This window comes from Thunnus maccoyii, chromosome 8, assembly GCF_910596095.1.
Source record: "Thunnus maccoyii chromosome 8, fThuMac1.1, whole genome shotgun sequence".
Taxonomy (NCBI): domain Eukaryota; kingdom Metazoa; phylum Chordata; class Actinopteri; order Scombriformes; family Scombridae; genus Thunnus; species Thunnus maccoyii.
This window is the reverse complement of record NC_056540.1, coordinates 22,671,059-22,688,624: the sequence shown is the minus strand read 5'-3', so window position 1 is coordinate 22,688,624 and position 17,566 is coordinate 22,671,059. Positions and strand designations below refer to the sequence as shown.

The following is a 17,566-nucleotide window of genomic DNA, read 5'->3' as shown; positions in this document are numbered from 1 at the left end:
TTGAGTTATGGACTTGTTAAATTCTGTCAAGGTGAAATACTGCTTGCAGAGGAACACATTAAGACATAGTGCCAATTCCAACAGAATTATGCCTTCAAAAAGATTGTGTAGAACATCTGGTGGGTAGCCAGTTACAAAATGGAAATAACACAGTAACACAATGGTGTACCAGAGCAGGATGGCCCTTTACAGACTGAACATGTAAATCATAGTTCTCTTTTGTTCTTGATGGAAAAGCTCCTGAACGCATTTCCTTTTGCTGATAGTCAGAATGGCCCCTGATATAAAACCTATAGATATAATGTACAGAACAGCTTTCTGCAAGTCCACTCAAAGATTGAGATCCAAGATTGGAAAAGCACAAAAAACAGGACCTCTGATATTATTTATTCTCCAGTGTTCTTCAAAAGAGGCTCCAGACCACTTTCATAGCCAATTTTTTTTTTTTTTTTACATCATTTGCTTTACAAAGGAGAGCCAAATAAAATGATGTTAGCTGCGATCTCAGTTCAAATGGTACATTGCCAAGTACCCAGTGCCCAGTACACTGCTGTGACTTTGTGTTTTTTGTTTTTCATGAATTTCCAAGAGGATTGCAGATTTCAAAATCGTCTATGTAGATTATAAGTGTAATACTGAACTCTTTATTAGCATGAAATTAATTTAGCTTGAAATATTTACCATCATGGAAGGATGCCAATTGTGAAATGTTTGAATGTTTAGTCAATACATTGTTTACAATATCTTCATTATTCAACAATTGCTCTAAGGATTGAAGAACAGGCACATACTGAAAGCTGCAATTCTCCTCTGGATCTAAAATATATTCAAGTGGCTCAATTACACTGAAGTTTTCCTTAAAATATTTTCCCCCTCTTATATTTTGAAAAAAGGGGACTGTCAGGATCAAAGGCAGCACTAAGAGGATTAAAATGACACAGTTTGTCTACCAATTCGCTGACAATAGCTTCATCAACAGCACAGTTATTCTTTGTAAAAATATCACTCACTAACTTGAAATGACTAAGTCGATGATGTGCAGATAAACTGAAGCTGTTCCACCAAGTCATCAATGCATTTGCCAGAGACATTATAGATGCTTTCCAATTTTAACAAGAGGGAACCAACATTTTTCACTATCTCACAACCCAACTCTAAGGTAGTATCTACGTCCACATGAACATGTGGACATAGATGTCATTCACAGTAAAAACTGGATGTTTTGCCATCATATCAGTCTTAAAATCTTTCCATGAGTAGGATTTGTGTTTTCTACGTCCGTGTGTCGCATAAGTCCCAAATATGTTTGTCTTGAAATCACATCCATCAAAAGCACATTCAATGGTTTTATGCATTTTCAAGTGGAAATTTAGATGTTGAAAATAGGCTTTTGTATTAAGATGAGCAACAAATTTTACATGTGACAGATTGTATGTTCACACTTCAGTTTCCTGTGAATTGTGGGATCTATACTAAGTGTCTTAAAGGAGCGAAGACAGTTTAAATGAAGACAGGGTACTTAATATCCACAACCAAAGGTATCATACTTCACTCGATAATGCTTGAGAAGTGCCCCTTTTGATGAAGCCACAAATGTGCAGAGCTTACATTGCCATCCCATAAGCTGCTACCTAAAAAAAAAAAAAAAACAAGGTATGTTAAATAGTGTTACCATATGGAGCTAACAGACTGGTTTAATGCTACTTCCATTCACATAAATACTTTTTGGACTAATATGTTTCATCATACAGATCTATAAAAATGACACCCAATGTTATTTACTAATTGATGTCAATAATTATATCTACTCCCAACTACAGTTGGGAGTAGATAGTAATGGAAAATCTACCCTAAAAAAATGTAAAATGATGCAAAATTTCAAATTCAAATATATCTGAATCAGACTTATTATATGGAGTTAGCCAAGCAGTTTGGTGGTTGGAATAAATAGACAAAGTCACAATAATTCTAATATCAGGACTTGCCCCTTGCAGAAAGTAGTTAACTAGCTAATATACTACAGCATGGCTGTGACAGTATTCAGTAAATTACACCCTATAAAGTTGTGTATACACAAAGACAGGATCAATATTTCATCAACTTTTGCTAGCTGGCTACTTACCAGGATTTGCAAGGAGTCTCCCAGGTGGTTATCGCCACATATAATTACTGTAGGAATTAGTAGGAATTCTTGCTTTTAAAGAAGCAGAGAGGGAGTTAAGTACATGCAGACATGAAACGTGCTGACCAGCATATTTAGTTTCAGATAACACCAACATAGTATCAATCCAAACCTCCTAACAGCATTAGTGTTGGGAGGTTTGGTATACTGAGTATACTGTAAATCCTACTGGAAGTGAAACCACTGTAGGAGACTATTACATGTTTCCCAGCATGATGGATTTAGATCATTTAAGACTGGATAAACAGGATATTTTCATTAAACCTTTGCACCACCCACTCAGTGGTGGAGTCTCAAGTGGCCATGTAGAGAAAGGTGTATTTACAGTGTAAGGATATCTCTTTCCACTGGGTGACATTCACAAGGTTTGCATCCATAATGCTATGTGGAGCACACAGTTTTCCTCTGTTTAGACTCATATATTTAAAGGTGACACGTGTAGCGTTGTCTCATTAATATATCACTGTCAAAAGAAGCTGATATTTTCCCCTCGGCTGCTATTTCTTCATCCAGCAGTCTTCTACTTGGCTACATTGTTTCCTAGAGATGTAGGAATATTTCTAGGGTTTGCTACTACAGATTTAAATTTTGGACCACCACAATTCTGTTAATTTTACTGTTATACCAATTGTTAAGGGCTCTGCATAGTCATTAAATGCCCTAAATGTTAATTTGTTGTTCAAAGAGATGTTGTTTCCAGTACAGTGGCTGTAAGATTGTGACCTGCTGGACAAAATTTGTAAAACAAATCTTGAAAAGCAAAAGAGGAGAAGAGCAAACCACTGACAGATAACAGCTCTAGCAATTTAACACTGATTGCTCTTGTAAAACTAAGTTGGAAAATGCTGCATTATTTTTTGTGTCTACGTATGTGTTTTTGTTTTTATGTGCATGAAAGGGTAAGAAGCTGGTGCTCTAAGGGACAACAGTATTGATTGCAGGTCTTAGGCTGCTCTCCCAAAGCTCACACATCAGTTTTAGCTGTGGCACCACTGACATTCAGCTGAAATCAGTAGGGGGAAAGCATGTTGATTACCCCCGAGGGAGACAGCAAGGGCATGCTTTGGACATGATGACCAACAGCTACATCAAAATGCGGATTCCTTCCTCTCCTGCTCATTGTATGTTCATTTATACCTAATCAAATTACTTAAAGTATGTGTCATTCATCAGCATAAAACATTCCTTAGAGGATGTCTTCAAATAAGCAGCTTCACACTGAACAGCGTCAGGCGTTTAAAGCCTGTTGGAACAATGAATATTTAATGTTCTCATTTGGGTCCATCCTTCCACTGGAGGATTACTTTATAGATCAGTGTGATAGCTGTGGTTTTCTTTTTGGTTGGTTTGTTAAAGCCATCACACTCTTGGGATTTTGTGCGTAATGAAAGTAAGCACGTGAATCCAGTTGACCGAGCCAAGAGCCTGCGTTATTGGAATCCATCAGTCATCCGATGTCCTTGAAGTAACATACAGATACATTCTGAAGGAACATGTTGTTTTCTTGAAAAGGCAGTGGACCATAACATGCCAGAAATCATGGGCCTGTTTTGTGTGCATCAGTCAGGGTTTGTAGATTTAGAAAAGCCTCTTATTTTATCACAAATGTGCCGTTATTGTTATCGTGATTGAAACAACACCATCACTGACTTACAGGGGAAAGGTTAAGGTAGTAGTTGTTAAGGTGATGGTATTACTAATAATACTATTTTTCTGCTTTGCCTTGGCCTGGGACATTTTTTATATTTGTAGAGTCTTTGTGTTAAGAGCTTAAAATTTAAAGTCAACTTCATTGCTTTTTTGTCAGTGGCTTTTTGATGAGCATTCAGAATATAACATGTCACCAACTCAATATTTTATTTAATATTCTGCGAATTAGCTACATTATTGTTTGTTTTTCAGGGTCTGGACTTTCACGATGGTGAAAGCAGTGTCAGTGACACGCAGTAGCCAATCATTTTGACACTGTCATGCCTTGAGATTCTCTTTCAGAAATCTTCTTAAGCTGTCAGCGGCAATATGAAGGGCTTCAGTGAATATATGTCAAGCTGTCCTTACTTGGGAAACCAGCTATTACTTGTGTGTCTATAATCATGCTCCACAGATGTAAATACCATCAACCTTTTTATAAAGATCTGCAACAGAGGCCCAGAAAAAGACAATATGGAGCACTGGAGGAGCTTTAAAAAGCTGTAGCTGTGTCCCATTTCCATACTACATTATTTTACACAGGTTTTGGGTATGTATGGTGTTCACACAGGAATTGAGCTTTTTGACAATGCCACTAACCCAAGGATTTCAAATTTGGAAAATAGTTTATTTGCTTTTTTGCTAAAAGTTAGATTGGAAGATCATTACTGTTCTCATGTCTCTCTGTTCATTATATGGCTAAAGCTAGCAGCTGGTTATGTATGGCTTAGCATAAAGACTGTAAAGGTGGGGGGGACAGCTAGCCTGGCTCTGTCCGAAGGTAACAAAAGTCAATGTGTCGACAAGACTTCAAGAAAATAATGTGCCTGGGCAAGATATATTCTGGCATAGCCCAACACAATGTGCCGTTTTCATACTTCAGTTTTTGTACAGATTAAACAGACAAGATACAACGTCTGATTAGTGAGCTTTAAAATAACTGGTAGGTGAGTTGTTTTTTAAAAAAATCTTTTTCAGAAAGAGCCAGTTATGAGAATAGTATCGACCTTCTCATTCAACTCACAGCAAGAAAGCAAATAAGTATGCTCCCCAAAATGTCGAACTGTTGCTTTAAGAGTCGGGGCTTCAATGATCTGGGAGAGCAGTGCTATTGACATGCAACAGCAAATATTTTTGACATTTGCATGCCCTCACATTCTGTTTTAGAAATCTACTTAAACCATCAGAAGCAAGTATGAAGGACTTCAGTGAATTTATCAAGCCACTCTGACTTGCTATCTGAGGCAATTAGCTGGATCCTTTTGTTTTTCTGTATTTATGCTCCAAACATATAAATGCTGTCAACCTTTAAAATTCTGCAACAGAAGCCTTTTATTTAAAAGTTTTCCTCCAGTACAGCAGGCTGATTCGTCGCCCAAAAAAAAGATAATATGGAACAATGGATATGGTTTAAAAATCTATATCAATATAAAAACAAGATGATAGAGTAGAAACAAAGGCATGTGTGAAAACACACACACAATTTTCATTACCTGGGGAACTACAGAATACAGAGCAGTTGATTAGGATTGCCGACAAAAGAACAGTAGGCTCCAGCCGCCTCTCTGAATTCATTGTCATTAGCAGTGGAACACCAAGCCCTTTTCAAACTCATTAGTTGATAACAACCCTCTGATTTCCCATTAAAAAACTCATTCATCCTCCCTTGCTGGCGAAGCTCCCCCACCACTGCATCCCTGCTTTTCCACACCTTCAAAGCCACTCCTGGGACTGGGAAAGAAATGGCAGCTCTTACGCAATTTTCTCTACAAGTTTGTGCACAATTCTTCCCAGATTGATTATGCACGTATATGGTTTCACAGCGAACAATTACAGCCATGATAAAAAAAAAAAAGCCTTACAAAGAGTTAGAACCACTGATGTGAGCTGAGTACTTATTTTGCATCTGCAGCATTTACAAATTGCATTATTGTAAAATTCGATTTGCACCTTCATTTTAAGGTTTCGTCCTTTTCCTTCTGGGATTTGGAGCTGATGGAGTCTATTAAAGAACGAAAGAAAGCAACAGAAAAGTAATTGTGTGTGTGTGATACAGTTAATCTGTGGCTGTGTGAGACTTCGTATCCTTTTTCAAACCAAATCTCAGATTAAAGAGAAGCAAAATCATTTGTGTTTTCCTGGCAGAATAACAATTTATTTAAATTTAGACAAAAGGAAATACATATTTGTGCTTTGTGCAGTTTAATGAACAGCTTTGTTTATATACATTTTATACACTGTTATATATAATCTCTCATTTCAAGTAGCTAAATTCAATTATCACCACTTATTGAATATTCATAAATATCAAAGACTGTTTCCTCACCCACCCGCCGCCCCCCCACACACCCATTTGTACCTATTTGATAATCTAAAGGTGTAAAAAAATCCATTATCTTTTGAATTTTCAAAAACATTCATTCAAAGATGTTAAATAGTGTCAAAATTCAAGTCAGTATGTCTCATCCAGCCAGGATCAACATCGACTTCTCTCTTCCATAATGTTAAAACTCTTGCTTTTAGCCATCATTGCAACAAAACGTCATTAACCCACAAGTACCAGCAGTGTATTGTCTCTGTTGTAATCCGAACGAATCAAACCAAGACAAATACCAGAGAGCAATCGAAAAACAGCAACAACACCACCCTGAATCCACGCAGCTTAACCTTGTCTTTTGGCTTAATCACTCCTTGTCTGAGATCCTGAAGACGCACCTGAGCACAAAGTTTTAGCAATGGTTTTTAAGAAGCAGATATGCCTCTTGACACATTTCCTCATGGTAATGTAGATCTGACAGGCAGTTTTGGTTCTGAGAAAAAAATAAAATAAAATAAAATACAGCAACTGGAGTCGGCAGAGAGCATTTTACAAATTTGCATGGATGTCTTCATGTCGCAGCACTTTATAGGTGACCCAGTAGAAGATGTTGAATATGAGGAAGCTCAAGGGAAAGACAGCTCTGGATATGGTGTCAATGCGCTTGGCCCGATCCACAAAACGCTTGTGAAGTATCTCGCCGTCGTACATGGTAACTGGAGGTGGGGGGTGGAAGACGGTGGGCCCTTCTACAGCTGTACCATCCTTGGTCTGCAGGCAGTGACCCAGTCCGTAACCCCGGAAGTAAAAACCACGGCTCTCTCTCACCAGTTCCTCCTCCTGTGGAGTCAAGCATAGGGAAAACAGATTGGCCTCTCGCTGTCAACAAGAATTAGCTCACAGCTTTTTACATTTCCACACAGTGGCTGATTCCCGAATGCGTTTGGGGTGTAGCAGCACAAAAGAGCAACAGAGTGAGAACATCCGCAGGAGAAAAAGAAGCGTGGCCCACCCTTGAAAAATTAACATTTTGACTTCAGGGATAAAGCTTTTGTAAACACTATAGATGATTTGTCAGTCATTGTGTAAAACGTGCACTAGCTCCAGTTTGTGCCACTTATATATCACCTTTATTTTCAAGTCACAGAGTTATGATCCATTTCTCTAAAATATAAATACCTGGCAATATTTTAAAAACCCAGAAGGTCATTTAACAACACTTAACTGTGTTCTGACGGTATATCCAAAATCCTCTAACCATCAAGGTGAAAAAATGTTCCATCTGCTGCATGACAATAAAGATTTTTGACCCGTTTCTCAAGCTCAAGCAAGGACATGACATATGTACAACACAAGAAAAATATGACCTTTTTCATGTATATGTAAATATAAATAATAGAAAGTAACATCAATACAGATAAATACAACTGATAATACATTTTTAAAACTTTAGTTCACAATTAAGCAGAAACATACAGTATGTCATTTACAGCCACCATCTTTGTTTGGATTAGGAAATATAGTTGCAAAAAAATCTTTTTATTGGACGGCAAACTGAATATGTTATCATCCAGATTGTTACAAAAGTCTTTGATTTTGAAAATACCTTCAGAACACCATGAGTGTTGTTAATCAACCTCCTGGGATTTTCAAACATCGCTTTGTGTGTGTATTTTTCAGAGTAATGGATGCTTACCACTGTGACAGTAATGGTTATACATGAGAGGAACAAATTGGGGCAGACACTAACCTCGGATAAACTTTCTTTAATCAGTTAAGGTTTTTGAAGTTTCTCTGACACAAAGGGGGGAATCAGAGGGCATCTTCATTAGGAGAAAAAAAAAGGAATTATAATTAAAATTAATCAAGAAATTAACCTCCATCTCTCCTTTCTATCTCTTTTCAAAACTGCAGAATGATAGACCTTTCAAAATGTCTATTAATAAAAAGTCTTGATCTCAATCCCACCCCTCGAAAAATCTTAGCGTTATGCTTTGATGAATGGTGGGGCACTTTTTTTTTTTTTCCTTTTTACAGTGAATAAGACACTGTTCCCGCCCTCTGAAGAAAATATTAATAGACATGCAGCTTAACTCTGACAGCCCTCTGACACTTTGAGAGATTCACTTTAGTGAGGGAAAGTGAAGATGTGGGATCTAAATTGGATGATTAGTAGTCAGTGTGAAGTGTCCTGAAAGCTCTGATCCCTGCGTCCCTCTTCCTCTCTTTCTCTCTCACTGACCCTGCCAGCGCTCTGGTACTCTGCCGAAGTCTGCATTTCACTGCTGGACAGACTTGGCAGTGAGACACTACCAGCTCCTGTCAAAGGTCCAGTGCTACTAATGTATTTCACACCTGTCTCCACTTGTCTCTGGCGCTTATTGTTAAATTTCTCTTGCACAGTATATTCATTTAGTCCTTTAAAAACGTTCCTTACATCTGATCGCCAGTCTTGTTTAGAAAGACAAAGACTAAGCTGCTAACTTCTTATTGTTAACTTCCTTTTTCTTGCCTGGTTATGAGTAACTTTACAGGAACTAACTATCTGTTGCCCCTATGAAAAATTGCACCATACAACAGGGGATAGGGAGTTGTAGCTCTTCTAGCACAGTTTAATTATCCCTCCTACACCTTCCTAAACGATACAGTACATCATGTGCTAAAGTCTAATGGTGCGTTTCTTCAAAGATAATAGGTGCTCATCGTCTCTGCTCTGTGCTCTCAGCAGTAGCTATGCACTTTATGATTTGTTGGCATAAAGATCAGCTGATACTTCTCTGACTATCACTTGTGCTCTGTGGAGAACAAAGCTACAGTGGAAATGGAGGTTTGGAAATCTGTTTTGGTTGATAGCTCAAAATTAAAAAAAAAACAACTGAAAAATGTAAAGGAGTAGTTTGAGAAAATACACTTATTTGCTTTCTTGCTGAGTTAGGTTAGAAGATCAATACCATCTATCTGTTTAATAAAAGTCTTGTCTATTAGCTTAGCTTAGCTTAGCACTAAGACTGTGAACAAGGGGAAACGGCTAGCCTGGCTGTATGCAAAGGTAGCACATTTTGTTTTTACACTATGGCTTTTGTATGATTCAAACAAATGAGATATAACTTCTTAATTAATGAGCTTTAGAGGTGCTAGTAGGTGGATTTTGTTATCTTCAGAAAGAGCCAGGCTAGACCAGTCTTCATGCTGAGCTAAGCTAATTGGCTGCTAGCTGCAGCTTCATATACTGTACACACAACGCTTTGCAAGAAAGCAAATAAGTGTATTTTCCAAAATGTTAAAGTATTTCTTAAACAAACTAAAATATTGCTGTATCTTTAGTAAAGAAAAATTTGTCCACAAGGAGAGCACAAGAGGGAGAAATGTCGAAGCATAAAATAATCCCTGAAAATAGGTTATACATTAGGAAAAGGGGAAAGCACTCCAAATCAGAAATGTTAGGATAAGGAAGGTCAAAAAGGGAGGGCTATAGTGACAGGGTGAGGCCAGCACAACCCACAACCAAAGATGCCAGGAAAAATTCAAGTTTGAGGTGAAAGTTGCATGACACAATCAATTTGGGAGGCTGGAGGCATGGACAGAAATTGGGATTGAAGGTCAGGGTTGACACAGGGTTCAGTTTTTACCCTGGCACAGGCGCTGCAGTGCTGATTCAGATTCCTGTAGGTTGAGTTGTTACCAGGGATGTCATTTGCTTTCCGCAGCGACTCAACACTCCCAGGCTGACTGGCAAACACCTCCATTGGAAAGGAAGGTAGACAAATTGAAATAGTAGTTACTGTTCCTTTTTATTTAATAGTTTGATGTAAAACAAGACAACAAGTGACGACAGGTGAGTCTGATTTGAAAGTTTTTGTAAGAGAGATTCATCAGCCTTTCATTTATAATTTGTTTTTGGATGTTTTGCTGGGAACAAGAATTCCTTCTGCTTCATTTAAATAAAAAAAACTACCTGTGCCATTCCAAAAATAAAGTGATTAAAGACACAAACTTCAAATCAACAAACTCAAGCGGACGTTTTCAGCTTTTAATTAAAGTGGCATTGTGAGTACAGGACATCATCTGCAGCTGTAAGTTTAGGGAACAGGCTTTGAAGACTAAAAGAATCCTCAAGGAGCCAATTCAAGTTATTTTTGTAAAAACTATAAATGGAAGCGCAGATCTGCTTCTTTATTTTTGTAGTTTTGAAGGGTGTGTGGACATACTGTACTATAGTTGTTTGATATCTCTGGTGTTTTCTCAGTCAAACACAAGGCTGGGAAAGTGTATTGATTAAGCCTGGTCAGTCTGGGATTTGTACACTCATCAGATTCCCAACCACTCTCTGGTACAACATCGGGTCATGTGTCAATACCTCTCAGATGGATAGTTTGCGACCTCAAACTCCTCAGTGGGAGTAATTGTGCAACTGATGTAGACAGGGGGAAGTCCTTCTCTCTTAAAGGCCATCATTTTCTCTCTCCTCTTTGGATGCAGGAGGGCAGACTGCCCAGTAAATCTGCTGGACTCTTCTTCCTTCACAGGGAACTTTGCCATGAGTATGGGATGCTGCCCAGTCTGTGAGTTGTTTAATGGGATATTCAAGATGGTCCCATCTGTTTCTCTTGAGAGTAACCTCTTTATGTCACAAAAGGTCTTGCGCCACTCTGTAAGCACTTTTATTCGACCACTTACAAGCTGTTTGCCTTGATGATACCAGTTCAACATTTATGCATCCAATTTAGGGGATGTATGTTTGGATGACAAATGACATCAACATTTTAAGAAAGGGGGCCAAAGAACTTATAATTTGTAGCTAATGATCACTGATATTAATAAATTGTATATTAGGGATTAATAGAACAGTGATAAGCTATTAATAAGCTGGTGTTTATCCTCTTTCAGCATAACTTGCTTTGTCTTTTTAATTTGCTCTTTAATTCATCAGGAAGATGCTGCCGATGGACACTTTGACCAGTTACATTATGGAAAAGAGACACAGACAATCTGGACAGCTGAAAATCTGTTTAATATTAACATCATAACATTCACAACTGCAGACTTGATTGCATAAATGAGAAACCCGTTACCCTTTGATAATGTGTGGTTTACATAACTGCAGACTTAATGGCTTATTGGAAACTGAGAAAGTTATTAATAAAAGGTAATTGGTCTCGCACTACAATATGCAATCACGTCTGCAGCTCTAAATGTTAGTAAGTCATTCATGAATAGTGTGTGTGTGTTTGGGGGGGGGGGGGGGGGGGGTTCCTTCCAGAAAGCCAGTGGCCAAACTCTCCATTTGAGGTTTCTTATCATACATTTCAAGAGATAACAAAAAACAAAGCAAGTTATGCTGGAGGAGGAGATAAAGGCAAAGATATTTGTCATAACCTGGCACACTGTTCTTACAAATGGTGTATTATTGATTTATAAAACATTATTTATTAATATGAGTAAAGTTTATGTATTAAGACTAAACTTTTATTTAGGCCTTGAAAACATATTCTCCCAATCAGCTTCTTGCTATCAGTAATGCAGTCTTGCATGGACACTGTCAAAATTAGGATACCTTTGGTTATTTAACATGAGATTTCTGTCTGTGCTGTTTTGTCTGTGCTCTTCTCACTGCTCTAAAGTGGGCAGTGCTCAGTTGGAAAAAGGTTATGTGATGTACTTCATGTGCACCGATCAGGATTTAGCAGTACTGGAATCAAACAGTGATGACAGCTGCGGGGTTGTTGGCTTATGTTGCCAACACAGTCAATCAAATCTGATCAAACCACTCCCACACAGTCCTGATGAAACAGAATAGCTGAGTTTTTGAGTGATAAGTCTTAATAAAAACTACCTCAGGATATTTCTTTCCAAACTTTAACTTCGATTAATGCTTGCTTAGTCATGAATATGTGATGAATATTTAATTTAACTAAGATTTTAAACTCACTAGAATGTGGTACAGAAGAAAACTTTAAAGATATATCAATATTACAAGGAATCTTTTCAAAACAGTGGCGAAAAAGGCAGTCAAAGTCTCTCACATTGCCCACAACAGGTCAGAATATACACCAATGTATCAACCGGGGTGGTTGCAGTGTGAATGCAGGGTTATGGTATCCCAGTGCCACAGGGCTGGTAGCAAGGCTGTTGCTCTGTGTCAAATGGAGTGACAGAGGGAAAGGATCACAAAGGTTCTTTACAGGTCAGTGCTTGCCATGGAAACAAGCTGAACTGAAATGAGCAGATCTTCCTCATGTAGTATGACAGCCAGCTGTAGCGTGTTGATGTTGTCAGTTCCTGAATATACAACGTCCCACAATAACAAGAGGCATAAGTCATGTTATAGGGGCTGACAGGGACGTGTGTGTATGTGTGTGTGTGTTCCTGGTGCTTACTTTTTAGAAACTGCTACAATGTGTGACACAATATGTCAGTGTGTATGTGTGTTTTATCTTGTGGACACATGCTTTAGCCTGTGAATATGTATGTGTGCGTGTGATTTATACTCACTATTCTTTGCTGCCGCTGCTTTTTCCTCAGCCTGATGAACTCCTTGTGTTGCCTTGAGACAAAGTTAACTGCCGCGTACTCCAGCAGGGCAGCGAACACAAACAGAAGGCACACCGCCATCCAAATGTCGATCGCCTTCACATAGGACACCTGTGAACAGACAAGGTCACAGAGTCATCAATAGCCAATCAATGAGGCTGATGGATAATCTGTGGGTTGTTCACAATCTACCCATTCCTCAGCACTGGCATGTAATGACACACATCTTTAGGGTGGCCTAGAATTGTAATGAGTCAGTGGGATGTGGGCAGTTGACACATAGCCATGAGACAGGTCACGGCCAAGACTTGGGGTGAGCCCTGGCCAAGTTGTTCATGAGAGAGGATATGTCACAGCACATCAGCAACGCCCAGTGAGCAAAGCGTTGTGTGGAAATTTCACTCAATTGAGCAGCAGTTTGTTGACTGTTACAGATACATACAGAGAAGTGAAAAACAAAACTAAAAACAGGAAATGACACGCCATCAGAGTACAAAATCTTACCCCCCTTGTGTGCACTGGAATCACCTCAGCCATGTTTTAATCATCACAACTCATTTTACCAATATTGGATTATGCTGATGTTGTATACCAGACTGCATCCAAAACTAATCTTCTTCCTCTCAGTGTAGTTTATAACAGACTATGCAGATTTGTTCTTGGCTGTCCTTTCATAACTCATCATTGTACAGTGTATGAAACTCTTAATTGGCCCTCTCCCATCATAAGAAGACAGCAACATTGGCTGCAGTTTATTTTGAATGTATACATTTCAATATACCCTCACTATTTAAAACAGTTTATCGTGCGGTAGGACAGTGTTGGATTGCATTCAATTTTGCACACAAGCAGTATTTATGTACTGTGAAGCAGGACAGGCTTATATTTTGACTTTTGACTGGTTGCTTAACACAAAATGCAGTCTAAAAGAAAGAGAATGGCTTTCCCACAAAATTCAAGACATACTACTTCAATAAAGTACAAAAGTTAAAAAGCTTTTATCATCATGGCTACATGATTGAAGACCAAGAAAAGAGTTATACTCTTAAATATAGTAAATGTAGTTGGGAGCTGTTTTCAGTTGCACATTAATACACATTTGATATACTGGTGTACTGTATACGTGAGTAGGTCATAAAAGACTTCAGTGTCTATGTTAATTGTAATGAGGCAGCATGTAACCCAGAGCAACAGAGTGGATCATGGATGTGTTTCGGTTACACATCAATACTTGTTAATAGGATCAATTCATTGTTGATTTTTGGCTTTTCAGGGATTTTTGGAGGGTCCACATGCACCAAAAAATGCACTGTCTCCCCATATAAATCAATCAGTGAGAGTTAACTGGTAACAAAGCACGAGGCAGCGGTACTGTTGCTATGGTTACCTGCCGTCTAATATACCTTGCGCACTGATTTGGAACGGCAGTTGACCAGAACTATCATCAAGGTATCCTAAAACACATTTTTATTGGACATCCGCTGGTCAATCCAAAACAAGTATTTGCGTTTGTGATGATATAATAGAGTCTCTGTCTCTCCTCTGACTGTGTTTTCTCCCCAGGTACACTTTGTGCCCTGCCCTGCACGTCTTTCACATGCAAGTGTCCTCACTAATTAGCTTTGTCCTAAATCAGTCTCATGCAAAGTCAGCATTTCATGACCGAATATGCCCTAACAGGTTGTCGCATTCCAGAGCTTCTCTTTTAAACATCTCTTTTGCCAGAATTTGGAGGGCATGACCCGTATATCCTTTCTGGTGCTCAGACTTTGATGCACTGACACTTGTTTCATGGAGCATTTGAGTTAGCCTTGTCAGCTGGAAATATAAAGTATGAAAGGAAATACTATTTCTAAATCATCTATTACTTTTAGGGGGATATGTCAGAGCAAAATGTCAGAGAAGTTTCTTTTTTTGGCCATAGTTATTAGATTTTTTTTTAATTTAATCCCTGACACTTGTGTTGAGCTGATAACATGTAATGCTATTTCCTCTCACACATACTTACTACTTGCAGGAAGAAGAGTATGATTACAGTTAAAAATATGTTCATTGGTTTCGGTAACCAATATTTCAAGCTCAGTAGCAATAAACCTTTGTTTGTCTGTGCTCCATTGATTTCTAGACATAAGCAAGACATGTCAGAAAGAGCTTGACATCAGGTTTTTTAAACATCAGGTTCTACATTAAAAACATGCAGGAGTTCAAAATTTTTGCAGTCATCCCCTGTATCTCTGTCCACCTGCCACTTTGTACAAACTATCACACATTTTGGTCAGTCACTAGTCTCCAGACTCACCTTGGGCAGTGAGGCTCTGGAACCAGAGCTCTGCGTGGTCATCGTCAGGACAGTGGTGATGCCCAGGCCCACTCTGGCTGGTGCAGCGTCCATGTTTATCCAGAAAGACACCCATGAGAGAATGACGATGAGGAGGGAAGGGATGTACATCTGGATCAAGTAGTAGCCCATTTGACGTTCCAGGTGAAACTTCACCTCAATGCAGGTGAATTTACCTGCAGGCACATGAAATAGTACATGTTTTTGGTTTTTTAGAATTACACTGTTTAGCAGAGTAAAATGTAGTGACATTACAATTTGGTAAAAGAAGCAGCAATTTGTAGGATAATTCCCCACAAAGATTAATGTATTTTTCAAATGACTGTCACACAGTCATACATAACTAATTTTACATGCCTCTGGAGAAGAAATCAGTCGAATCACTCAGTTTCAGTTCAGAATTTAAGCAAATTCAACACTTAAAAATGAATTCATTATGTACCTGTGTTGTAATATTTAGTGCAGTAGCCCAAATCCTTCTCCTCTTTCAGCACAAACTGGGGGAGGGTGAGATCATCAGCCACCTGAACGGGGTTCTCAGACAGCCACTCAAAGATCAAGTCATTCATGGTGTAACCAACTGTGAAAAGAGAACAGTGGAGATATAGAGATGGGAGAGGGTATTTAAATGAAGAGAAATAATAAGAAATGTGTCAACCTTCTTTTACTTCATCTCACGTTATTTTGAATGGATTAGAATATGAATTTTTCCGCTGTTTGCTCATCTTTCCATGCTTCTCGCATATTATTGCAGACACATTTTGGCATATGATGTGTCTCACTGTTTTGACATGCATTTCACTACTGGATCCTTCATTTTCAAAATGATATCCACTTGTGAAAGAAGGGAATGAGATGCTACCAATATCACATATCTCAGACGTGTCAAACACTCATAAAACCTTGTAAAAATTGCTTATCACCACTGCATTATGACAAAACGTGTCACGAGATACCTCAGCACTCCAAAAATAAGAGTTTTATGGGCAAAAAGATAAAAATAAACTTCACTGTCAATCCTTTGTGAATGTAGGTCTGACTTTGTTTTATTTCTATTTCCATACCTGGAGAAATATGTGTGCTTAAGAATTAGCAGTAGCTACTTATGCAGTTTACAGAGAGAGGGAAATATCCTATTATGCTAAGCTAACGTTGTTATTTGGTAATTTTGTCTAACTTAATTGGCATAAAATTTTGTAATATGAGGTTTAGTGTGTTTTTCTTTTCTGTGATATGTGAAGTCTCTGGTCAGATATGTCAACCTTATCATTATATTACCACTTTTAACTACTGGCAGTTAGTAGGTTAGTAGGTGTAAATATTTTAACAATCCATCTCTAGTGACGTGTAAATCTCCAATATGTGAACTCTTGCGTTATAACTAGGCTTAGTTTGAACTTATAAACAGCTGGTGCAACCAGCTCCAGATGTATTGGTTACTGAATATGAGAGGGAGACTGCATTTAACATTTCTTGTTACTTTGTATTTACTACATGCATTTCAAAGACACAAGGCTGTTTACTGTTAATTTCAAATTATTGGATAAATTCAAGTACACCACTGCACAAGCTGTTAAATATTCTTATTCTTGTCATCATTACTGCAGAGATCCCCCTCCCCTTCCTCCTGCTTAACCTCATTTTTTGTCTGGGATCTTGTTACCACAAGTATATAATCTTTGAGTCAGAAATATCCGAAACCTTGGCTAATGAGACTCAGAGAGGGGGAAAATGAAACTTGGAAGATTGTGGTGATGTAATGTCCTTCTGCCCATCTGTCCAGCTACCAGCTACCCTCTGCCATCTTGTTTGTCACAGTAAAGGTCACATACACACACACACCACTGCTACAGTAGTGTTGTCGCGATTGCTTGAAGGTTACAGAATAATAGGGGGACATGAGGAGCATATCTGCCTGTGACAGTGAGAGATACTGTATGTGCTTACACACACTGAGCTGATTAATATATGTAATCTTTCCAGTACCCTCCGCCATGCATGTGGCCGCACCAGTAAGAATGTATACATTGTAACATAATGGAATATGTACATGAGATTATTTTTTAAGTGAATATGCAGTTTAGTAAAGGATAAGTCAATAATTATTTTGTTCACACATACACTGTTTGCATGATCTTTTTTGAGGGTTGTACTCTGTCTCACAGCTGCCAGATTATAGGTACATTAAAAATGCATGCCACATGCAACAACAACGCAGAATTCCTCACACATCTGAAATATACTGATGCCTACTGGGACCCTTTAGGGCCTGAGTTACAAAGACATCAATTATTCAAGATGTTATACCCTAGCCGTACTGCCCGCCTGAAAAACAACACCGCTAAAATACACTTATCTTGTTCATGAGGAGAATTCACTTTCATTCAAACATCCTCCTATAACAAGCAAGGGGAATGCCAATGCTTTCCTAAGATAATGAAATGGTATTCTCTTCTTCCGCCAGCTACAGCTACAGTAAGAGGCCTCAAAACATAATTGACATAGCATT

General features: G+C 38.4%; 1 protein-coding gene across 1 annotated transcript in view; it reads right to left on the bottom strand.

The window, feature by feature from the left end:
• Nucleotides 1-6,154: 6,154 nt before the first annotated feature.
• Nucleotides 6,155-17,566, bottom strand: part of glra4a (glycine receptor, alpha 4a) — a 55,970-nt gene continuing 44,558 nt past the window's right edge. Inside the window, exons 6-9 of the mRNA XM_042418918.1 lie at nt 15,500-15,637; nt 15,019-15,233; nt 12,681-12,830; nt 6,155-7,028 (exon numbers count right to left, since the gene is read on the bottom strand). Of these exons, the coding sequence (XP_042274852.1) occupies nt 6,738-7,028; nt 12,681-12,830; nt 15,019-15,233; nt 15,500-15,637 (794 nt within the window). The 3' untranslated portion in view covers nt 6,155-6,737. The remainder of the gene's footprint in view (nt 7,029-12,680; nt 12,831-15,018; nt 15,234-15,499; nt 15,638-17,566) is intronic.